The sequence below is a fragment of the Pithys albifrons genome, chromosome 8, assembly GCF_047495875.1.
Source record: "Pithys albifrons albifrons isolate INPA30051 chromosome 8, PitAlb_v1, whole genome shotgun sequence".
Taxonomy (NCBI): Eukaryota; Metazoa; Chordata; class Aves; order Passeriformes; family Thamnophilidae; genus Pithys; species Pithys albifrons.
In genome coordinates this window covers 22,564,075-22,589,445 of record NC_092465.1, presented here as the reverse complement: position 1 = coordinate 22,589,445, position 25,371 = coordinate 22,564,075, and the positions used below count along the sequence as shown (strand labels likewise).

At 38.1% G+C, this 25,371-nt stretch overlaps 1 protein-coding gene across 3 annotated transcripts in view; it reads left to right on the top strand.

The window, feature by feature from the left end:
• CHN1 (chimerin 1) overlaps positions 1 to 25,371 on the top strand; it is a 97,064-nt gene that overhangs the window by 15,332 nt on the left and 56,361 nt on the right. For 2 of the 3 annotated variants that reach the window (XM_071561985.1, XM_071561987.1), the window contains 4 exons: positions 6,525 to 6,563; positions 9,969 to 10,028; positions 17,207 to 17,234; positions 18,093 to 18,206. In XM_071561985.1, the coding sequence (XP_071418086.1) occupies positions 6,525 to 6,563; positions 9,969 to 10,028; positions 17,207 to 17,234; positions 18,093 to 18,206 (241 nt within the window). Of the gene's footprint in view, positions 1 to 6,524; positions 6,564 to 9,968; positions 10,029 to 17,206; positions 17,235 to 18,092; positions 18,207 to 25,371 lie in introns of those variants that run through there. The other variant, XM_071561988.1, reaches the window with a different exon arrangement.

Sequence of the window (25,371 nt, the reverse complement as noted above, 5' to 3'; positions counted from 1 at the left end):
CACTGCAGCTCCCCACCAGAGTGGGCTGTGTCGGCAGCACGGTGGGATTAGAGCAGGGGATCCTCCACTGGGAGGGTTACCTGTCTGCACATTGCCAGGGTGCGTGCCAGGCTCTCACATCTGCCCACGTGTTAAAGTGGATACCTGTCTGATGTCTCTTCTCTGCCTGGAGAAGGTGGAGAAAATAGATAGTGGTTTATTTGGAAGCTTTTGCACTGAAGCTCCTGGTGTCTGACTGCCTTAGGAAGAGCCTTGATGTGTCTAAAAGTTTTCAAAGCTTTTTTTCTTAATTCAAAGGAAATTGTGTGCCAAGGATAACATTAAAGTAACATCGAAGACTCAGTAAGAGTCTAGAAGTATCAATCATCATTGCCGAGTATTATACAGTATATTGTATATTTGGAAATCGATAGAAAATGTGGCTCTTAACTGCCTGGGGTGTTCTCGGCCCTGTGGGGATCTTCCCAGAAACAAAGGAAATTCTGTGATATCCTAGTTGTGAAACCCTAAGTGCTTTCCACATGGCTCCAGGCCCTGTGTGCCACTAGGTTCTTGTCATTAATGTCTTTGTTTTAAGGGAGTAATAGAGCAGCATTACCTTTGGATTGACATTATTTATTCAGGGACTTTTAAACCTCACCTATTTTTGGAAATTAACAACATAAAGGCTTTTGTTTAAGAGAAAGGGAATATTCCAAAAAGTTGCCTGACCTCTCTCAAAAAGCATGCTGTAAGCCTCTGCAAGGTATTTTTGGTCAGAAATGGTTTGTTATCCCTGTGCTATGGAAAGGTGAAGACAAGATGAGAGTGAGGCAGAGGATCATTTCTCTTTTTGTATTCATGTAATGGACTTGAATGCTGCAAAAGTACTTGTTTGTAAGAAAACATTTCATGCCAGGCAAGAAACCCTGATCACAGCTTTCTCTATTGATCACTGATTGAAATGAACTTCTCTGCAGCCTTTGGTAGCCGTGTGTGTGGCATCCTGAAGCCAGGCCAGGGGTGGGTTGGTTTCTGCAGGACCTCATTGATGTGTGTGTAGCCACACGTGGCAGTTGCTCTTTGCACCGGGTCGCTGCTCCTGCCACCACCCCATTACAGACTGTCCTTTAACTGGCTGGCCCTGGTAGCAGAGGCGTGGGAAGAGGCTTTGTGGAAAGAGATGCACATCCTAAGGTCTCGTCTAGGAGTGACAGAGGGCGTTTCATGTGTGCCTCTTCCTTCTTCAGTACACATGCAATAGACAGGGATATTTTGGCCATTCTCTGCACCCTCCATGGACCCTGTTGCCCCCTCCCAGAATCTCCTGCCATCACCTTCCCCTCCTCCTGCTGCCGGCTGCACAGGGACTTGGGCAGAGCACTGCCAGTGCTGCTGCAGCCAACGATCAGCTTCTCATATTTACCCTGAAACCACGGAGCTGAAGCCCATCTGTTTTAGTGCCGCTGCCTGGGGCAGTGGCTGTATTCATCCTTTAATTACCTCAATGCTGTTTGCGTTTTATTTTGGTTGGAGTGTGTAAAAGCTCCAACTGCTAGGACCTGCTTGGCTGCTGCTGAAAACATTTTGTGATGGCTTCAGCTTAGTTTCTAAAATGCTGTTGGCATTTGTACTCTGAAAAACAGAGATGGAATGACATTTTCTGTTCAACTGTGCTGTTTTTTGTGGCTTGAGAATCTCAGCAGCCAATAAATTACGGCTTTGTTTGTCTAGGTCAAGTGGGGGTTTTTAATGTGCTTCCTTTGGGTGTAGAGAAGGTGCTAATAAGGAAGATTTTGGGGTGGAGGAGGAACTTTCTAGAAGTTGTTTTTCAGGCACAAAAAGGAGTCTGTTGTATGGGTCAGCAAATGGCCATGTCTGCTGGTGGTGCATCTCTCCAGGAGTTAATTTTTGACAGATGCTGCTGCCAAACAAAGCAAGATTAGCATTTTACAGCACATGCTAATGCTTTCTGGTTAGTGCCTAGGCTGTAGCTTACAGAAGAATGTTTATACTTTCTTTTATCTTTTCATATTTGTGACTTGCACCATTCTTTGGCCCTAGTTCAGTTCAGAACATGAAATCAGCCATTTTTCACTCCTGATCATACTGGTGTTTGGTCTACATGGCTGAGAACTGGCCTCTTACACAAGGTTCACCACTTGAGGCCTGACCTGTGTTCAATAAGGATATTATCAAAGAAAATCAAAGTTTGGAGCAAGAGCTTCTGTGTTAGCCGATAGCTGATTGTTTTCTCCCAACCAGCATTACTCTGTGATGTTAGAGATGACCATGCTGCAGGGAATGACACCCTGTAAAAGAAGAATAAAACTGAATTCTCTACAGGAGATCTCTCTCTGAGTCCTGCATTGCCTTATTGGGGTTACCATGCAGAGTTAAACTGTTACTGCTCCTCTAGAGCTGGCTGATCTTTGGTGGGTTGAAAGAACCATTTCAAGCAGAGGTAAACATTTTTGTTCTTTCTATAAAAGGCATACACAAAGACAAGGACTCTAAACAGTTTGAGGCAATACTAACAGTTTTCATATTTGCAGTTAAAATGTACGCTCTGAAGTACTGCAGTTGTCCAGATTTATATAGTGGATAAAATAGGAGTGGGTAAGAAAGAAGGAAAATAAGGAAGCAAAATGCTACATTGTAATGTCACAATTAGCCACACTGCGTTTATGGAAAATCTGAGATGCTCTCCTAGTGTTTGCTTCTGTGTGTGACCTTCTAAATGGCTGTATGATTGTGTATTGGCCGAAGCCCTGTTCTGTGGAAGTATTTGATGGTCACTCTGTGCTTTTCCATTCTTAATTGCAGGTAGTTCATGTCCAAGATGCAGTTTCCTTTTTTATTTAATGAATTGATGTGTTCAAAGAAGGGCATGCTGGGCCTAGAAAGCAGTGCTCCTGCCCAGTGTGATGTTTCTGGCTCTTGCCAGAAGCTGCCTGTTGTACTATTCTGGGCTTTCAGTCTCTATTTTCTCTGCATTTAAGCAAATGTCAAGGAACCTTTGAGTAGAGATGAGATGAGAAAAAAGATGACTTGAGAATGAGAGGTTGAGCAGATAGAGTGGGCTGGGCAGGGGAGTCCTAAGAGGACAACAGGGCGAAGCAAACCAAAGCACTGCTCATGGATGAGGGGAGAGGTCTTTTGTGCAGATAAAGAGTGCTAAGGCTGGGGGAAGGCAAAGCCCTGGAAAAGAGGAGGGGAGAGTGTGTTTGTGAGGCAGAACAATGATTGCAACAAAGTGCTGAGTATCCAGAACTTCTCCTGTGGCTAAAATACAGGAAAACCAAAGGCAGGCCTTCACTGCACTGCTGAATGGCTTGAAATGGAGTGAGAAAGGATGAGCCACTTGTCATGCTCAGGACTCTGCATATACACCCTGATGGCATTAAATATTGCTTGTATAAGCTGCCAACATAAGAACAAAAGCTATGTCCAAGTTTCTGGGAGAACAGTTGGTGCAACAATGCTTGTCGGAAGCTTTATAGAAAGCTGGAGAACATGTTTACTGTCCTACATGGTAAATTTGGCTTACAGAGAATCTGTGTGGGTTTTTAAGCGCACACAAACTGTACTGTGTATGTAGCCCAGCTAATTCTGAGTGAAAGTACCTGTCACCTTGAAACTGGTCTCAGTTTGAAATTGCAATTTATGTATGTGAACAGTATCCCTGATCTAAAATGGCCTTGCTTATGAGAGTGCCTTTCATACTGGCAAAAATCTCACTAATGCTGGTAGGATCACATCTGGACAGAGCTGGCAGCATCAGTTTATGTATTTATTTTCTGTAGTGCTCTAGGCCTTTGGAGAAGAGTAACTTTAAGCTGAATTGCATCTCACTTAAGGCAGAAAATGCAGTTAAGATAAAACATGATGCACGGCTTGTAGAAAATTATTTTATCATGGAAATACTTAGCAGAGCTGAGCTACTGTGAAAAAATCTAAGCACTGACAGCACAGAGTTGATCGTGTTAATTAGAAAGTGGTGCAGCATCAGTGAGAAAATATATTTTAGGTTCCACATTTTCTGTGCGTTTTTCATCATGCCTTATCGGTTGCCTAATTAGAGAGGCTAAACATGGAAGCCTGCACTACTGAAAATCAAACCCTTTTCCTGACAGCACATTTCAAAATACTGAAGATGTGTTTAATGGGTCCACATCAGTTAATCTTTTAAAAGGGCTAACTAATAGACTGGGCTGGTGTTCACACATAACCTGTTTCATCTTTGTGTAGTGGGAAAGGTTTAGTAACAGAAACATTCTTGCACAGAAACAGGCACTACAAACCTTTTAGCTCCCTGTTGTTGCTGTGCTGTACTTGCTACTATAGTATTTTATATTAGATAGCTTTACATTTTAAATCACAATAGAAATGACCTTTTGTTTTTTCATTGCCTCGTGTGGGATGGCCAGAGGGTATTCTCAGACTGTAAAGGCAATAAAGCTCACCGTCAGATTCATTTCTAACAAAATCCTTGTGCACAGCTGCATAACATAAATCATTCCTTCCCATTTCTGAATGTGAAATGTTTGTTGTATTAAAGTTACTGCCATTCTTGCCTGACTTTAACAAGATTTGGGTTTTTTTGTTTGGCACAAATATTGTTGCTTTTTAGTTTTATAACCATGCTGCCCGTAGTTGTAACAATTATGTGGCTTGAGTGTGAGCAAGTACAGGTTAGACTGCCAAGATATTTTCATAACAGTCAGCTCCTATTTTACAAATATAGTGTGTGTTGTCCTTTACTTAAATTATCTATTTGTAAATTCAGTGGGTGCATATATTGCCAAAAAACAGAGTACAACAGAAGCAAATTCAGCTAGCTGGGTAAGAGTTTTGTCTTCTGGGACTAAAGCCATTATTTTTACTTACAAATTTTGCTCCTTTTCCATGTGACATTGCATTGCTGAGGAATCACATTACAATGCTTCTGGAATGAATCGACTTGCACTGCCTTAATTAAAGGTATCAAAATAGGAATGAATAACCATGGCTGCATCTGTTGCTGCTGATTTGCTTTTACTGCCATAGTGCAGTGCAAGCTGCTTAAGGTCTCTCTGCAGATTTAAGGTGTTCTGGCCAATCTGCAGGACATGGTAGAGCATCTGCAGGAGCTTCCAAAGGTGGAAACCCATCATATTCTGGGGGATGGCTGTTTAACTGAGTGCTGCCTTAATAATAAAGTCATAATGTGTTTCTAAAACCCACTGCCACCAAGGTAGTCTGCAAGGACTGCATCTTCTTCATGTGTAGAGCTAAAATACAAGATAAAAGATTGAAAAAATTATAGTGCAGGGAAGGCAGAGAGTGTACTGAGAGGGTTTGAGCAAGTCTTTGTCAACTAAACTGGAAAATATCTTGTTCCACTAAGCCTTAGTTTAGAGATTTTTGGCATGACTGTGTGGGGGAGAAATAGACTACAGCACGTATCTGAAGAAGACAGATTGCTTGTCCTAAGGGGACGCAAAGCAAAATCCTTTCCCAGCTTCGTGCTGAGTTTTGCAGGCCTTAAGGACTCTCAAGTGTAGATGCCACTCAGGCTAAAATTCAGGCAACAGGTTCCCAGATTGCTTGATCTTTACATAACCTTATAATAAAAACTAGAAATTTGTGGTTTGTTGGATGCAGCAGGTACTTGTGGTGAGCAGAGCATTGCAAACAGACATGAATGCTACGTTCAGAAGAGGTTTCAGACAGCAAGACTGGCTGCACGGTTGGCTCAGCTTGTGGTCCTGTGGTGTGGAGTAACTCTCACCAGCTCCAGGGCAGAGAAACACAGAAAGCCTCACTGACCTGTAGCATCAGAACTGGAGCTGGTCAGAGCAGTAAAACAGTGGCTCAAGGTTTGCATCATAGCCCTGAACTCAAAATATCAGACTCGTTGTCAGCAAGTCATAAGGGTGGCAAAAGCTTAGAATATACTGGGATTTTTTTCTTTTTAATATGGTTTTAGAATTAAAATTTGGGATCAGAATTATGTTGGTACTTTTAAAACATACTCATTAGTTCCAAATAGAGCTTGTATTCAGTATGAAAAAACCCCTGCTTTTTTATCAAAATATTTCACAGTACTTTCATACTCTAATTTTATTTTAAGTGTTCATAATTGCTGTCCAGAAGAGGAAAAAGCTAATGTCAGAAATAAGTTACATGGAAACCCATTTATTTGAATATAAATTAAGATTAAAAAAATCTTTCTGGTGTAGTTTAAAATGGAATTTATAGATATATACATAGTAAAATAATATGCATTCCCCTTCCCCCTCACAGTATGTTGGCTTCTAATCTGCATGTTTGCCATTTTGCAAATGTATTTCTATGACTTTTCTAGCTGGATAAAGAAAATACCTTTTCATGGTTTTAGTTTAAGTGAGGAGGGTAAACTTTTAACAGGTTGTTCTGTACTTTAATAGTAAAAAAAACTTTAGTGCAATATTCATCTTAATAATTCTGCAGGTGCTTCTGCAGGGTTATTTCTGTTTAAAATGTTTCCAACACAACACTAAGATTTTTTTGTTTTCTTTCAGATACTGATGAATACAGACCACCTGTTTGGAAATCTTACTGTAAGTATCTCAATGGAGTTTTTTTCCAAGTCAGAGCTGAAAATGTTTCGCTTGGATGCTTTAAAAGACTTACTTTTCTCTTCATCAGAATGTGAGTTTAAGAAGCACCAGGGGGTTCATTGCTGTTGCAGTGAGGTGCAGTTGTGTCTTCCCATGGGCAAGTGAGCATAGATTATTTGGAGGAGTAGATTCTCTGCACCTTATTAACATAACTTGTCCCACTCCTGGTTGGTCTGGCTTGTATTGGTTTGGCTGCTTAGACCAGGGCTTACATAAACTCTACTCATGTCTTAAAATTGGTATCCTTACGAGCTTTTAAGGGCTCCTGTAATCTAGTACATTGCCTCACTAGAGCTGAGACTTGAGCTGGTTAGAAAAAAAATCAAAATAAATTGTTTTTCTCCAGAATTTGCTGATGTAATATTGTTGCTTTTTAGTGTTATAACCATGCTGCCCTTAGCTGTAACAATTATATGGCTTGAGTGTGAGCAAGTATAATGCTGCTCACTCTGTGCATAAAGTGGTGGAGTAAAACAAGAGTGTTTGTTTGGCCTGGCGTGACAAATCACAAACAGGTTTTTTGAAGCCCTGACTAGAAGGGCCTGGTTTGCTCCCAGACTGCTAGTCTGGGCTGTGCAGCTCTTCAGTGTGTGTGCCCACGCCCCAGCCCAGGGGATGTGGCCTTGCAGCTGCCTCAGTCAGGTTGGCAGGGCAGCAGCTACAGGTGCATTGCCCTGAGATCAGAGTGCCACTATCTTGGGAACTTCACAGCTTGCTGGGGTTTATTTCAAATTGAAAAAACAAACAAACAAATAAACAAAAACATTAACCAAAACAAAAACCAAATCAAATAAACAACAACAACGACACCAAAAAAGCCAAGCCACCCCCACAAACCAAAAAAGCAAAACCCATAACAAAGCAAACAGCCAACATTCTATTTTTAATGCAGAAGAATTCCATGTAAAGGAATGACCTGTTGTTTGGCCAGGCTAATGGAGGTTCAGGGACATGGAAGAGAACATGAGACAAGTGGCACTGTAAAAGAGCATCATAGCTTCCCATGGTGTCTCGCCTATAAATTCTAGTTCTTCGTACATAGAAAAGCCAAGATGCAAGACATTTTGAGACTCAAGGAACCACAGCAAGAAATAATAGTCTTCTGTGAGAAGCAGATTTTGAAAGCAGAATGTTTGTGTGTATAACACACTTAACAGTTTAGGGATGTCAGACTTACATTTGCATTACTTGGTATATATTTGGCTTGGTGTCTTCAGGCTGGATAAAGGGTTTTGCTCAAGCAGCATTTCACACCATGAAAATGTTTGCTTTCTAAAGGTGGGGGAGATTCAGCACCTGAGAAAATGTAGTTATTTTAAAAGACTCCCATCCTGCTGTGGGAGACTGTTTTCAGTCAGATATGTGGGAGTGGTCTTAAAGGTTTGATGAGAACCATGGTTAGAAAAAGAGTAAGTGTAAGAGAGCAATTTAAAGTATTCTTTTCAGGTTTGTACCTGCTGTGAACTCAGGGAACACTGCATTCTGTAACAGGGAGATTCAAACTCTCTGGTACCAAATCTTCATTAGCAGCTTGCCAGGAGCTGAAGGTGTGGGCACGTGCAAATGTGTGTGCACCCACTCTCCTACAACACTGTCGTTTGCCTGCCATGGTGAACCCTTCATGTGGTTCAGAAGTGAGCTCAGAACCATCGGGTTTGATTGTATTTCTGTCTCCAGACAGATGAAGAGGAATGTCTTGTTCAACTTCCCTGGCAATAATTACAGCAAGGAAACTGGTATTGAACAGTTTGAATTACATACATCAATGAGAGGAAGAAGGATAGGCAACTTAGTCAACCTGCTGTACTTACTTACGGAAAGAGAAGAAAGGTGGAAAAGAATTTCCTTTCAGATCATTTTTTCTGCCTGGATTTTGAAGTAAGGTGGAAAACAGTCTCAGTTTTCAGCCAGTTTCTGTAGAGCATGCCCATTGTGAGTCTCCACTGCTCTTCTGTGAAATTCAGAAAAATCCATACGTGATCTGTGATTTTTTTTCTTTTAACTTGGCTCTGCAGTTCTCAGAATTAGGTATGGGCAAGGCCTGGTGCCATCAAATACAACTTTTACAACAGAAGCTAGGGGGAATTTGTGCTGGCAAAATAAATGGTCATGCAATGTTTAAAATGCTACTTGCAGTTTTATATACCAGTGTGCTGTTCTTCTTCATTGCTTGCAAAAATCATTTTTGTATTACCAATACAGAATGGTAAAGATAGATTTTAGTAACAGCAGGAAAAACATTAGCTTTTTTTGTTTGGAACAAAGAGAATAGTTTTTTTCCAGTTTATCTTACGATTCTGTGATCATTGGGCATCTTGCCATTTTCTCCATCCCCATGTAACTTAGCACATATAAATACAGCATTTGCCAGTGGAAAAAACTTGTTATCAAATGAGAAGTGTAATGAAGTCAAATCGTATTTGTTAAATTAATGTATGGCCTTATTACCTGAAGAAGGTGATAGCACTTGTTATTAGACTTTCATATTAGTACTAGTGACTGAAACATAATTTAATTTTAAAAGAATACAATTTCAAATGTCAATTCTTCCAGTTCTAGAGTACTCTTTAAATGCTAACTTAGTATTGACAGCCTCATTTTGAAGGTGACTTGCCAAACCAGACTCAGTTGGGATAGAAGTTGAAAGTTGCTCCTTTGGTATTATATTGTACTAGTACCACTAAATTCACATGTGGTTCCTAAGTTCTGTTCTGGCTTGATAAGGCTTATTTTAGAAACAGAGAAAAAGGAGGAGGGAAGATGTAAATGTAAGTAAGTGTGTATCATAATTTGGGCCTTAACTGTTCTACTCTGCTACTCAACTAATGTCTTCTGATCTGCAAATGCAAAGGCCATCTGTCTCTTTCTTCAGAAGGGTCATCTCTGAGCAGTGGCAAAAGCAGAGGGTTTGATACTGCACAGTTCTGTGTGATTCTTGTAAAGTCTTGACATATGAATGAGTGTGTTCCCAGCATAATAAGATGGGGCTCCACCTGCTTACTGAAGAAAGTCTGACAGCAGCCTGATTCGACATATAGTAAACTTTATTTGTTTTTATTGTGGTTCTTTTTCTGATCTGCTTGTTGGAAACTTCACTGGTCTCACCTAGGTGTTCTGTATTACTTGATCCATTAATTGTAAAGAAAATGAATACCTTGTTTTGGCTAGCAACATTCTTTTTTCTGACCACTTGTTGGTAAGTTTTGAAATTTTGATATCCTTAGTATCCTTGCATTAAACTTTGCAGAAAGTCTCCTTTACTTAAGCAGCAATATTTAATGTTAAAATGCCTAACTTATACAATGATCCTGTATTAATTAGAATTTAACTTCTGCCTCCTCCCAGTGTATCAGTTGCAACAGGAAGCTCCTCATCCTAGAAGAATAACATGCACTCGTGAGGTAGGTATTATGGCATTGTTTATTACAGAGTCCAGTAATTCCATATCAATACTTGATTGTGTCCAACCCAAACAGTTGTTCCTTGGGACACTTTGTGCTGTGATTAGAGTGAATAGCCTTGGGGCACTGGTACTTGAAAATCCATTTGGTCTAAACTTGGAATTGAAAGCATTTTGAATATGATGTGTATACCTGAGAATCATTTACTACTTTTTGATTCTTAGATACATGGAAACACACCTTTTCTCCTCCTTTATGGGTCAGAAATTCACAGAAGCAAGAGCAGAGCTGTAGAGGGAAACTATGCACCTGTTTGTATGGACATCACTGCTACTTGTGCAAAATAAATCAGCAGAGGAAAGGCTGAACCTGGTGCTGCTATTCAAGTCCTAGTATTTAAGGCTCATTAATAGCAGGAGCTAAGCCATGCAGAGCCACAGGTTCTGAGGACTGAGCTGGTAACAATGGGATCTGGTTGACAGACAGTGATACAGAAGCACCTGCTCATGGGGTCAGCTGTTGAGGCAGACCCTGAATTGCTGGTGTGCTCTGAGCTGCCATTCAGCAGAGCAGCACCTCTCCAGAGCTGTGGTGCTGAGGGTTCAAGTGGCACCAAACATTGGTGACAGCAAGAGTTACTCATAGTTACATCTGTGTTGGAGCTCCAGCTGGGAACCTGGGAAACACTCATTTCAGTTTCAAAAATTCTGAAATGTTAGGCAGTATTACAAAGCACAGCACTTACTGAATAACTGGAAGTTATTAAATTGAGTAATTTAATAATTACTCAAAAGAAAAAAATTAATCTTGGAGATATGCTAGTTGCTTCAACCTAGTATTAAATACAGAGAGATCGAGCACTGTCCGGAACATTAACAGCTTATAGTTTAGATCACAAGGAGGATTACTTGACAGAATTAAATAGGCATTTCTCTGTAATCTTTTCAAATGTACAGTTGTGATTTTATGAAGTAGTTTGTCCATTTTTAAAATAAAACAGAGATTTAACAGAAGTGAAATACTGCATTTAGTGGAAGCACTCTTGTTTTCTTTTGTTAATTTGATAGATTTGTATTTTTTAAAAAGGTACAGCTATAACTTATTGCACTTACGGATAATAATAACTATGCTACTAACTATTAATAACTAGCTATTAACTACAGATATAGCTGTAGAAAAGAACAACACATGACTTTTACAAGAATTGTAGCAAAAAATATTGTTTTGTCAAGGGTTTCTACTGTTCATGAGCTTCCAAGCAGAGGTCTTCTTGTTAAAATTGTTGTGCTGTTATCTTATGTGTGTCAAAGAAGTTTGTGTGGAGGTTTGAAGGAAAGATAACTGCAGAAGATCAGATCTAAGCTGTGGAAAAAATGGAAGATTTTTCCAGTTTTTATTCACATTGCAACATTACTAAAAAGGTTCTCATCTATTTTGTGTGTTCTTTATGATACATGTTTTTCATTATGCTAATATACAGAGTATCTGAAGTCTCATAAAACCTTAGTCTTTCTGTGCAGGTTTATGATTGTTCAGAGGGTGCACCTGGATAGAATAAAGCATTTTAATCCTTGCCTCCAGTGGATTTTGTTTACTGTTGTAAAATGCTGTTGGACAGTTGCTTTTTCCTTCCTTTCCTCAGCAGGAGGGAGTGGAAGGAGTGATAGTATGTGTGTAGGTATATGTATATCTGCATATTGTAAAACATTTCAGGGGTTTTTGGTAGCCTGACGCTGTTCATTGAGGTGACATTACAACCGTACAACAATCACTGTAGTCTTTTATTTTTTGAGTCTTACCTTAGAGTCCTGCTGTTGTTTACCGCCACAGTGACAGACTTACAGTGAAATGATCATAAAGTTGCCTGATTCTTGTGGTGATGTGTGACAATGTTCATTTTCTTCACTTAGATGCTTTGAGAACCTCATTTGTTAATGTTGTGACTTATACCAAATCAGAACCTTATTTTTCTGTATCTTTTGATTTCTTTAAAAGAAAAAAAAAAGAAAAACAAAAACCCCCAGCAATCAAATATTCCAACACTCAAAGAAATATAAAAAACATAATAGAGAATATCAGCACAACTAAGGAAATCTTACAGCACTTAACATTACAATTGTAATTATTTGTACTGATAAAGGAGTCAGGTATGTTAAATAAGATCTATTGTCGTTATATCCCATGGTAGTTTGACTGCACAGAAGCACTTGGGGGTCTTTTTGCCCTAGGCAATAAGAAGTCACAAGCAAATTTTATACTAAGTTCTCCTTCACAGTATTTCTTAGAATACTATTAGCCTATCCAATCAAATAAGCAGAGACATAAAAGTGTATTCAGTATCCGAAAATTAAAAATGTCTCCTGCCTCTAGAGTGCTGGAAATCTTTCACCTATTGATCAGATACAGATTCTCTCCTTTTTGGAACCAAACAAGAGTCTTACTCTTACCGGCCAAATATAGAAGCATCTGTGTAAAACTCGTTAAATACAAATCACACAAACTACTACAACTTTGTCATCCTCATTATCACTTAATTTATTAAATTCTGTTAATTAGAAATTTTTATTAGCTATACTACAGGTAGCAAGTTGAGAAGTTGGATTGGTTTACTAAGGAAAATTTGCCATGGGTGAGTGGTGTCCTGCATGAACTAAGCACTCAAGCTCTTTTGAGGGTGCCTGAGCTTACTGGATCCCTACACAGAGAGGTCCTCCTGGTCTAATTCTTTGAACTGGTAGCCTGTTAAAGTCAAGTGTGGGACTGGCAAAAGTACACAAACAGTCAAAACACTCTGCTAAGTCTTGTCATCACTGAAGAAAGAAATTCAACACTTTAGTGTCTATAATGTCATATTTCTGTGAATTTATTCTAAAACAAGATTATAACATATGACAAACTTTAAGTAAAACTATCCCTGTTTCTGAGTAAACAGAAGAATGAGACATTTTGTGTTTTAAAATAGTGTCTTGAACTCTGCAGAGTAAACCTGTGTCTGCACCAGGAACACTGTGAAAACTAAGAAATAAAAGCTGGAGATATAGAAACTAGTGAGAATTAATAAAACAGAACTATGAAAGAATCAGTCAGTTGCAGGTATTTAGCTGCAGAGCAGAGCATGTTAAATACACATTTTATCATTAAAGAATCAGTTTATTTTAAACAAACATTCTTTGAAGCTTTTTTTACGTAACAAAGGGAAAATTGAAGGAATATAGTATCAGTGTGTATTTTCCAACTTCTGCATTAATTCTTTATAATGCAGATAACTGTTTTTCATTATGAGTGTTGCACAATTTATGCAGCTGAGCTGATTTGAAGTGAAAATACATTCAGCGAGCAGTAACTTGTTTAACCTTTCTCTGCTCTCAGCCTCTCCTGCTTGTGTTGAGCTTTGTGATCTGTTCCTTCTCAGCTGGGTTTCTATTAGCAGCCATGCATGAGTCAGTGGGGAGCAGAATCTTTTCCTAAGTGGTTGAATTATTCAGCTGTATAAACAAATTCAGAAATACTAGGAAGAGGATCTTGGTCCTGAGAACATCAAAGAGGTCAGTGGGAGGGAACAATAAGTAATTTGGTGAGGTATTAGCACAAAAATTACTCTTCTTGCCTTACTGTAATCCACTTGTTGACATAAGCAAAAGTGATGTTTAAGGGAAAAAGCACTTGTTAAAGAATAATTGGAAATCACACCATGAAAAACTCCAACCTTTTTTTTAGTGTGCAAAGGCACATGTTGTGAAGGCGCTGATACTGAGAGGTGTATTCAACAGAATGACCTACTTAACATGAAATGCTTCTCAAATACAAAGATTTCAAGTTTCTGCTCTGCTACAGCAGTTTCATATCAGAGCTACACACAAGATCAGTGGAGGGACACAGAAGTAAAAAGAGTATTGCATTCATTTATGATTTCTTTTATTGTGAAGGTGCAGCAGAGCAAAGACTTTTAACATCCACTGAGCTTAAAGTTGATGATTCCATAACATTCTGAGGATATCTGATTTCTGTATGAGGCTTGCATCCAAATTACAATGTTGTTTGCCCATTTAATATTTTATTTCCTCCGTGAAATTTGTATTTGTTGTGGATATAATTCTTTATATATGCACGTGCAGGCATATTTAAGGCATCCTTGACTGCTATATGAAAGCATTCCATGCTAAATTTTAAATAACTATATGAAAAAATAGATATTATGGAGATAATTAAAAATAATGGCCTCCTATTGGGAGGCTTCATCCTAATTCAGTGCTAGTAGTTAACAAGCCTGTTAAAGAGCATCTCTGTGTAGTATCATGGAAATGGCCTTCCTTAGTAGTCAAGAAACATATAGATGGGCATATAGAATTCACATCCTTGTTAGAACTGTTTGTAAAGGTGGCTTTTTCTGTAGGATGTTCAGCCAGGATGACTTCCCAAATTTCATGGTAACTAAGCTCTTTTCCAAAGGAATATCTACTGTAAGATATTTGCCCAGTCTGCTCCCGTATCTGTTTATAAATTTGGTTTCATCTGCTTCACACCTTAGTTTGAAAAAATCAAAAATTAAACAATGGTGAATATCTCGTTGACCAAAGTTTGGAGAAGTCAAAAGAGGGCATTCAGCTGATCTTTGCTGGATACAGAGAAATTGAAGTACCTAAGGTTGTCTTTACTCATGCTCAATGATACTTTAGTCCAAAAATACTGCCAAATCAGAAAGAAACTGCAGAGGATAATTACATGGTATTTTCAGCTAACAGTTTTAGCTAAAATGACTGATTTCTTGCTGCTGCTTTGATCTTATTTTAAAATATATTTCCTTTCTTAGATGGGTTTTATTTCCAGTCCAGATGGATGTTATGGTTTTGTCTTCTTAACTTAAGGGTGGCTGACTGTGAAAGTGAGACTAATAAAGCTTCTGAACGAAACTTTTGGCTTCCAGTGCTCATGCGCAATGGGAGGATATATGGATGTCTGTGATAGTAATTTGTGGAATTAATTTTGTAGAATGCTACACAAAAGACCAAGAAAGGTGCATGTTGCTTCTTGTTCTGGTGCAGCTAAGGATACCTAAAGTAAGAACAAAAACTATGTTTAAGTTGCTGGGAGTATAGTTGGTGTAACAAAACTTGTCAGAAGCTTTATAGAAAGCTGGTGAACAGTGTGTGCTGTCTTACATGGTAAATTTGGCTTACAGGGAATCTGTGTGGTTTAAGTACACACAAACTGTACTGTCCGTGTAGTCCAGCTAATTCTGAGTGAATTAGAAGACTCCTGCTGAGTTCTGGTGGAATTTTCTTAAACTCTTGATATATGTATTCAATCTAGGTATCAAAAACCCTCTAATATTATAATAAATTTTAAAAGTTATGAAAAAAAACAAAACACAAACAGGCAATAAAACTCAGTGAATTGAGGTTCTAGCTGCACTGTTTTATATAAGCAAAAACTGCTGCACAACAACATTTATACTGAAGTTTTTGCAAGTTGGTCAAACTGATTAGTAGAGATTCAGTGTTAACAGAAGTGGTTATTTTTCTCTTTAACTCATCATCCACTGAGATGAACTGTAAGCCCAGCTACAATTGCCTTGAAGTTTGGTGGAGCTTTGTTTCTCATCCTTTGCTCCAATCTTTTGCCAGTTCACATTTTCAAATGTTTGCACACAGAGTATATTATAAATTATCTTAGGATTTGCAAGTACTCTGAATATGCCCTGTCACATTACTAATCCACTTCTGAAAAGGAATGGTTTTGCATATATAAATTTTCCAGTTCTGTCGTATAAATTCACTGAGATAAATATAAAATCTCAGTAGACAGACAATGAAATCTTATTCATGACAGGTTTCTTCTTTAAATAACTGTCTGAAACTAGTGTCTTGGCTTAAGGGTTTTAGTTAGGAATTGTTGCAAGTTTCTATAATATCAATAACAAAATGCTTTCACTTTTTTCTGTTCATGCTGCTATCTTCTTATTGAAGAAATAGCCTACTTCTAACAAAATATATCTAAGACCTTTTCTTCTTTTTTTCAATGATCCAGTCTCTTCAGGCCCTTTGAAGACAATTATCACACCAGTCAGCTCTTGTTTGCTGTTATAAAGGAAAAGGAAATCATTTAGAACAAGATAAATCTTTCCAGTGATGGATTGTTTTTTCAAAAGTGATGAACCGTCACAATAGTTTTTCATTTCTGGGAATGTGGAAGAATTACTATTAGACTGTACATCAGGATGTATAAAATCTTTATACTGCACTGAAATAACTGGAGAGAAGTGCTAATATTAATAGGGTTTTTGTTGAGAAGATGGAAAAAAGAAACTGAAATGGCAGTTTACTGTATTTTGTTTTTCCGTATAGCTGGATCATTTTATACTTCTGTAACTCAGACTGTATAACTGTTGAATTTTACTCCCCAAGGTGTTTACTCCTTTAAATTTACCAAGGAAGGATAATCTGGTCATTTAGATTATTGAGCTGATTTCTGGGAGATCTGCTGTTCCTCAGTTGGCTTTGAACTTCCTGGAAAAATGCAGGTGCATTACTTCATTTAAAATAATTATCAGGCAAATTGTATTCTGACACCTTTGCATGCTGTGTGCATTTACACGGTGTAGTCTCTAGAGCATGGACAAGATGGGACATAACACAGGCATACCTATTGTTGAGACCTTTTAGGTGATATTGCAGATCACACAGTTTAATGAAGTCAAGAAGTACAAGTCTTAGGCACTTGATCATTTCATTAACCATTCGCTCTCACTCTGAGAGGATATGGTAGTGGCTTTATTTCTCTGAGCAGTGGTATCAACAGCTCTATGATGGAAGGTAACGTGTAAATTTAAGCATTTTATAGATGTTTCACTGTATTAGTGCACTCAAGAATACAGTGCACTTACATGCATGAAATTCAAACTTTTGTTGCCCCTTTTTGGCAGTTTGTACAAGCAATGTTTAATGCCATCCATTTGTATATGCAGAGTCCCTGAGCATGACATGATCCAAGTGGCTCATCATTTCTCTACCTTTGGTTTCCTTGTATTCTAATCACAGGGGGAATTCTGGATGGTTGATGGGTTTTGTCTGTACTTTCACATTATACCCTTTCTTATTTTTAATACTATGTTGTAGACAATATGCCTTCTGTATAGGTTCTCTTATTATGAACATTACAATTTCTGTTGTTTCTTCTAGGTAGAGAACAGACCCAAATATTATGGAAGAGAGTAAGTAGCATACATCTCTGAAAGTAGTTTATCTGGTTCTAGTTACAGAGGCTGGCAGGTGTTTCCTGTGTGCCCTTTGTTTCTTCTGTGTGTTTTAGAGCAGTGTGTCCTTGCTCACCATCAGATTATTATTACAGTACCATCACTTCTTTCTGCCTAAAACTACAGCTGCAGTTTCTGATGGATATAGGTATCACTGAGTGCTATTTTAAAATAGAAAAACATACATATGTTTCTGTACTTTGAAAGGATTGTCTTTTTCTACCTCTCTCTCCAGCTGACTTTGCAAAAAGGTGTTTCTGTGTAGGAAGAAAAGATATTTGGATCACAAATGCAATATGTGTACAGTCTTTATGTGTTTTCTGTTTTAGTTTGCCAAGGCAAAGATGATTAGATTTAGTGTGGAGAAACAAAGCAGATCTTACTTATATTTATTTTGGTAAAAGATGTGTAGTGTTGCTAGATTATTACACCAGTAATTACTGAGATTATGGCAAGTTGCTAAGAACTTGGGGATTGCATGTAATATCCTTGAATGCTTCAAAATGTTTGATTGCATGCCACTGGCACAAAACATGTGAAGCCAGCAGGAGGAAAAGGATTTATTTCTACAAATTAAATTGATAGATGCAGATTTAAAAAGCAATATAGTTGTTTCATAGATATTGTTTCCTAGAAGCCGTTCTAAACCGTTTAAAGTGACTTCAAATACAGGCAGAAAGGGAGATTAATTTAAGCTGTAGATTTCTGCAAATCAGTTTCTTTTTTAATTACTGTGGCTGGTGCTTTTTAAAAGAAGAGTGAAAGGAAATTTAAAAGAGAAAAGGCCTAAGTTTCAAAAAAATTTTTGTTCCTTAGATTCCATGGGATGATCTCAAGGGAGGAAGCTGACCAATTATTAAGTGTTGCAGAGGGAAGTTATCTCATTCGTGAAAGCCAAAGGCAACCTGGAACCTACACTTTGGCATTAAGGTCAGTAATTAATATTTAATTTTTAAATTTATAAAATATTCAAAGGGTTTTACTGCGTTGTTGACCTCAGATCTAAAACTTCCTTGTGATTTTTTTTTTTAAATCATGGTACTTTTTTGCCCTAATTACAGATTCCGTTTCTTTGACCTTCCCTATCCCTTTCTAAAGTGCTGGCATTCCTGATTGTTTGTAGATCGGGATAACAGCAATTGTGGGTTTGCTGGTGATGCTTCACTTTGCCCTTTTCCCACTACATAATGATGTGACCCCATGCAGATGTTGTGAGAGCAGGTGGTCAAGAAATAAAAGGCATCTTATGAGTTCCCCCAACTAGTCTGCCATGTGGGTTGCTTTCTGGCTAGCAGTGGCTCAAGAGCACTTAGTTCTCCCTCTGTGGGATGGCAATAAATCAGCAGAGGTTTTTGTCTGAACACCTGCTGGCCAACAATGTCTGCAGATCTGCTTCCACACTCTGCAAAATCCTAGCAAGTGGATTAGATAAAAATATAAAACTGAAATAAACGCTCAAATAAATGTAAGTTTAAAATAGTTTAATTACTTACATGAAAATGAAGGTTATTCTGGCCTGTGCGATACACCTAAATACTCAGATGGAAAATGGTGATTATTAGCAATGTTTTAGATCTAAGTGGGGTAGAAGAATATTGAGGGAGAAGATGCACTTACTGAAAGTTTTTATGGATAAAATAAGAGTACAATTAAAATGTGATATCTTGAAATAATAGATTGTGATGAATTAATTTTCTTTTTCAGGGAAAAAAAGGAATATATTTTAATGAGATATTTGTTTCTGTAATAATAAGATTCCAAAGAGGAACATTATTGACACACTGATTTTCATTAACAGTGTAAATTTGGTGTTTCTTTAATACTCAATTTTATCTTCTGCTTTTGCAATATTCCTTTAAAGCTAGAAAGAAAACAGTTGTTGTAACACCTGGGTTGAAAACAGAGCTCCTGCCCCTTGCTTCTGATGGTGCAGAAGGCACGGACCTATAGACTGTCAAAGACAAAGCTGTTGAGCATCTTGTAGGATCTATTGCTACAGCTTGTTTTTCAAATGCACCTCCAGTTCAGCAGGTCAAAAGATGGGTTTTTTTCCAGGTTTGATGATATATCTTTCAAACTGGAAAACCTCTTTGAAAGCAATAAACTAAATTTTTATACCAAATAGAAAAAAGAATGGATAAATGTTAGTGATCAGTTTGGGAAAAGGTTTCAAATGGTAGGAAAGCTGTTATCATGGATTTAGTTTGAGGAAATTCAGAATTTGGGAAAACACATCAGAATCTGAATCACCTTGCAGCCATTTCATTATGTTTAAGTACTACCTGAATGCCTTGTGTATTAAGGTCAGTGGGTGTAGGTGGCTGCTTTCCGTCCCACAGCAGGTAATGGTTTGTTATCTTGCTGTTGGCCTTCAAAGTTATGAAAGAGGGTCTTTACTGTCATACCTTAGTTGGGGCTCTGTGAACTGCAGCCTTTCACATGTGGGAATTTTACCACTAGGATTTCTTTTTCATTCTAGTGGAAAGTGTAGCAGGAGTCTGCGTTTCCATTGACTGGAGGGAGAGTTTTGCTCAGTTTCTCTTTTTCCTCTCCTTGGAATTACATATGCAGAATATACCCATTATCCAGTGTGCTCATTGCCTGCATTGCTGGCACTGTAGCCTCTTTTAAAGACTAGGTCCTTTCTGCAATCTGTTCATCCTAACTGTGAGAAGTTTGCTGTGATTGCCATCATGAGTTTATATAATGTTACCTGTAATTTATAGCATTTTTTGAGACCATCATTTGTGTTTGTGTCAGTACACTGCCAGATGGCAAAAGTAGCCCTTTTTGCTGTAGAAATTTAAGAATATAATTTCCATGGCCACAAACGGATCTTGACAGCAGGGTGGTATGTATGAGCAAAACCTTTCCAAGTTCAACAGAAGACTTTGATTGAGTTCAAGGCCTCTGATTTCTCCCTTTCTCTTCTAGCTGTGTTAATCTATTTCATATTTTCATACTAGGTTTAAGTGCCACTCTGTCCTTCAAGCAGTCATGTTGATTTTCAGATCACTTCAGTATGTTTTTTGCTTTTCCTTCCTTCCCTTTTTTTACCCTTAAGAAGGTGTGGGAGGAAAGAAAACTTGGTCAGCTGTTAGTTTTATATAAAGAAACAGACACAGAAGAGGTTTCATGGAATTTTATGAAGTTAACCCAGTAATTCTCTAGAGGTGCTCTAATTCTGCAACAAATAACATAGTGACAAAACATAAAATAAAAATCCATATTTTCTGATTGTTTTTCAGCATGTTTTGGAAAAAATGGATAAAGGTAAAGAAAAATTTAGATTCTTGAGGGCACCCATTGATTCTGGACATAAATACTTGGTTCCTCTTGTATGTCTGTGTATCTGTTCAGTCTCTCACTGTGTTTGTTGCCTGATTTGTTGGTTTTTGACAGTCACTCAATTCTGATTAGGGCAAATTGGAAGCTGCCTATGAAGTGTGATTGCATCATGACATCCCAGTTCATCAGGAAATACAAGTGTTGTGGTAGCTTTGGGTAGGAGCAGCTGATGTTGAGACTGAGACAGGTTTGTCTCGGGGTTTGTAGTTACTAGTTCTTCTGCTGGGGAGGGAGGCAATTCCGTGAATACAGACAGCTCAGCACATCCAGCTCTGGCAGATTTCTTCCTGTGTTTGTGTCAGCATGCCTGGGAATCCTGAAAAACCCAGTGCATCCAGTCGTGAAGAGCAGTTTAGTGAAACAGGATCATATCCCTTCCTGTGGCAAGGTATGATGTCTTTGTAATGAAATATTTCCAGTTGTCTTTTCTTCAGTGGAAAGGGGTTTTTGTGCTTTGTCCTGAGGAGCAAAGCAAGACAACTCCTCAAATCATCGTGGAACACTTTGATTCCATCAGCTATTGTAGCTGATGTCTAAAGTCTCAACGTCGTGTTTGTACCAGCCAGGACAGCTCATCCTGTTCAAGATTAAATGGGCCACAGTGCTTTAGTTCTTTGTTCTCTAAACCTTTCTAAATGAATTTTGACCACCGTGAAGCATTGGGCTGTGCATTTTTATAGAACTAGCTTTAGTATATTTAAAGATCTTGTTCCTGAGCTGCAATAGCTACAGACATAGCCTAGCACTGCTTAAATGACCAAATATAGGACAGGAAAAAATAATATTTTTGCAGGCTTAAGCGAGGCAGTCAAGTATTCTTACTGCCATACTGTGGAATAGTTAACTGAGTTCAAAGGGAAGATTTTTAATGTTTCTTCTTTTTCAATAAGGTAGGGAAAATGACTCTTACCCAGAAAAACTTCTCAGTTTTTAAAGTTGCTGTTGAGTTACTGTAAAATCTGCTTTCCACTTATATAAGAAGCTGCATCTTGATCATCTTCTGATGAGCTATTTTTGTCTACTTTCATCCATTATTGTGCAGTGAATTTGCACCATGAACTTTTTTTAAGGCAGACTACTTTTTAAATTTAAATTTGAAACAAAAGAGGGTGGGTTTTTTCCAAAAAACAAATTTCTCAGAATTTGTAACAGAGGTAGAAGTATGTTGTTAAGGAAAAAGAAAATGATAATTTACATTTTGCTTTAAGTGTTTAACTTTGACTAAATATTCAGAGCTGTCCTTCAAATAAAATTGATGTCCAGAGCCTAAGGAGGCCTGTAAAATCGTATCAGCTCAGACACCAGATAAGAGACCGAAGCATAAACACAAACGAGAGCAGCAAATCAGCACCCTGCTATAATTAATGCTGGTACTTAATCATGGATTCATTCACCAATGTTTACTAATTACTTAAGCAGAGAATGCCACTGAAAATGTTTTGCAATCCTGAGGTTTAAAAAAAATTACTAACATGAGAAATTATTTTTTATATATATATATGTACGTGTGTGTGTGTCCATACGTATCAGCAACTTTATGTTACAATAAAAATATATAAAATATAAAATATAAAAATTGTAATGTTAATTCAGTGTTCCAAACAGATTAATAGAATGAAAATTCCTAATTGGCTTCTGGAGCTATTAGATCTGCTTTTAAATTTGGCAAAAGAGTAGTACATTGCTTAATGTTAGGACCTACAGCAAATGACAGTAACAGTAAGATAGGGGTTGCAGTGGAGCCTTTTGTGGTGGGGAGCTTGTTTAATAATTAAGAGGAGGATAAAGAGGAAATGGGTAGAGATTGTACTAGTGGGTAGGCGTTGAAGTGTGATGGTACTGCATGTTCTTTTGAGCAGATATCTGCTGTAGCACATTTAATTGGTTACCATGGTTTCCCTTCCTGCAAATTCTATTGTTGTGATACTGAGAATGAATCGAAATAAGGTTTTGCAGCATGATTTGAAAAAAAAAAGGTAATAATATGATCCGTGATTATGAGTCATGTTTTCTTTGTGTTTGGGGGTTAGGGCACATTCAAGACCATGTAGCACCAGGAAAGAATTCTTGAGTTGAAATAAATGTCAAAAATTAGTAATCTTTCTTTTAGCTGACCAACTACATGTGTTGTGCAAGAAATTCATACTCATGTTCTGTGTCCCTAAATTATGAAATTGTGTTAAGAAACTAACCACTGGCATTTTAAAAGGAGACCTAATTGGTATGCTATTAAAGCACAAAGCTGCAGATGAACCGTTTAAATTTCAGAGGACAACTGCCGTGGTAGCTAGATGCTGTTTATTTTCTATGGGCTCCTTAGGGACACGTGTGTAGTGCTGTTCCAGAACATGTGATAATTGCTGTGGGGTTACTTACACATGTAGAATTCAACATCTGCAAAAGGCTGCTTGAATTCAGAGGTTAGAACTGTGCATCTGCATTCTGCTGAAAAGCCTCGTTGTACAGACTGGGACATGGGAGAGCAATTGGGGAAAAAACAATTGTTTGCAACTACTTTCTATGTGATAAATAGCTGAACTATGTTTCTTGAATGATGGAGGTATCAAAATTTGGTCTAGTTTATCCTGAATCCACAGCTGATCTATAAGTAGTCAGAAGGTGCCCAGCAAAACAGTAGCTGACTGCATCCCTCCACTTTACCATGGTAACAGTATTCTGACATCATGCTAGTTGGTAGGAAAAAAATATAAAGACCATTTTAAAGACTAAACTTTGCATATCTTTCTGCGTATTTTTTTACCTGATTTGCAAATGCAGTGATTGGCAGTAGCAAGGGCTGAATTCAGTTTCTAGAAACCTTTCTAAAATATTCACGCAACATGCCTTGGTTGCTAGCTGAAAAACCCAGGGAAAAATGTGGTGATAAATTTTGGAGCTTGCTTTTCTCCTCTCAAGTAAACCAGTTGGCCCTATATATAAATGATCTTCCATGTAAAAAATTTCTTTCCCTTTATAAAATTTCACACTAAATAATATACTCTGTTAATTTATCAGTAACTTGGAAAGTTCAGCTACCAGTAAACAGCATAAATGTCCAGCATGTCATCTGCCTTATGTATGCACACCTGGACACTACCTGGATGGGTTCACTTAAGTATTTATAACAATAATAAATAGCTACTAACTTTAATGAGTAATTAACTGGCTACTTAGGTCCTCCCACAGATTAGAATGCTTTTTTCCTTATGGTTCATGTCTTCTTGCTGTGTTCCTGTTCTCCTCCTCTCCTCTTCCCATCTGTTGTTGTTGTCAGCTCTATTTTCTTTTGGCTAGAGTGTCTAATTTATCTTTGGCGGTTGTTTACTGCAGTCTTTCTCCTGCTTGTGTAAGTTCAGCACTTCTCAGAGGAATGTGCTTTGGTGGTGGCGTGAACTTTTTTGGTAGTACTTGTCCAGAAGTCTGTGCTCGGTGCAGATAGCTCATGTTCATTTTATGCCATGCCCTTCATCCTGACTGCAGCTCCTGCTGTGCCACAGAGATCTGCTGTGACCTGGTGCACAGTGGGGGCATTGGGCTTGTGGTGAGGTGCTGTGGTGGAGCTCAGAAGATCTGGGCTCACTTCTTGGCTTCATATGTGACTTGGCTTGAAGCTCTTAGGTTTTGCATGCCCCATTTCTCTGTCAGAGAGGATATTTTCTCTCCCCTATTGTCTGACCTGCCTGTTCAGTACAGAAGCCCAGGCTCTCTTAAAAATGGCCCAGGCAGACTGAAAGTCAGACCCCGTGTCTCAGACTACCCCCACTCAGTTCCTGAGCAGGACTCTGTGTTGTACTGTGCTATTTTTATGGTGTGTAATGTCTGCCAGGTTTGAAGCTTCTAGGCATTGTTGGAGTTGAAATAGTAAAAAGTCAAGCTGTAATGCAATCAGTTGATAATTAATTTGTGTACACAAGTACATGGCATACATTGCACTCTCCTCCCTGTCAGAAGTACACGTATCTCTTCTGTCTTCTGCGGGTTCTACTGGAATGCCTCTTCTTTTCTACTGCTTTTAGAAAGTGCTAGTTAGAAATATTCTTCAAGTTAGTAATTTTGATTGGTCTACTCTTTTGTATGTTTTTGGAATACATATTTAGAATTTTTTGTATTTGGAGAAACATCTTGATTCCTGTGGTTCATCAATAAGCAACAAAGTCCTTCAGCTCTAGATGCTATTGATGCTTTTAGAAACATGTTATCAAGGCAGCACACAATAGCCTTCTATTGTTGTTTAATCTCATAATTGTTTTCATCAAAACATTTATGAATTATTCAAACACTAAAACAACTGACAGCGATAAATGTTATCTGGCCCATTTTCCTCTTCCTTCTCCCTTCTTTATTCTTGATGTAGCTCAGCTGATGTAACTATGGTTCCTCTTGATCTGATAGGTGATAGGAAGAGAATCAAGCTATTTTTTTTCTTTTATGTCTTGAGATGAGTAGATGAATTCCAACAGTTTCAGTAATAAATCTGCCCCAGCTATTGTTGCACTTGTATGACAGAAGAAATGGTATTCTAGAAAAACAGAATATAATAATACAAAAGCTATTAATCTTCATTGATGAACTGTTAGTAACCCCAAAAATTCTAACAATGCCTGTCATACATGCAGGAACCATGTCATTTTACATTATTATGCTTATTTATTGTTAAGGAATGCAGCATTGAGGAAAAAAACATCTTAGAGAACTGGGTGAGTGTATTGGTGAATCTCACGGCTTGTGAAAATTGATGAATGAGTAC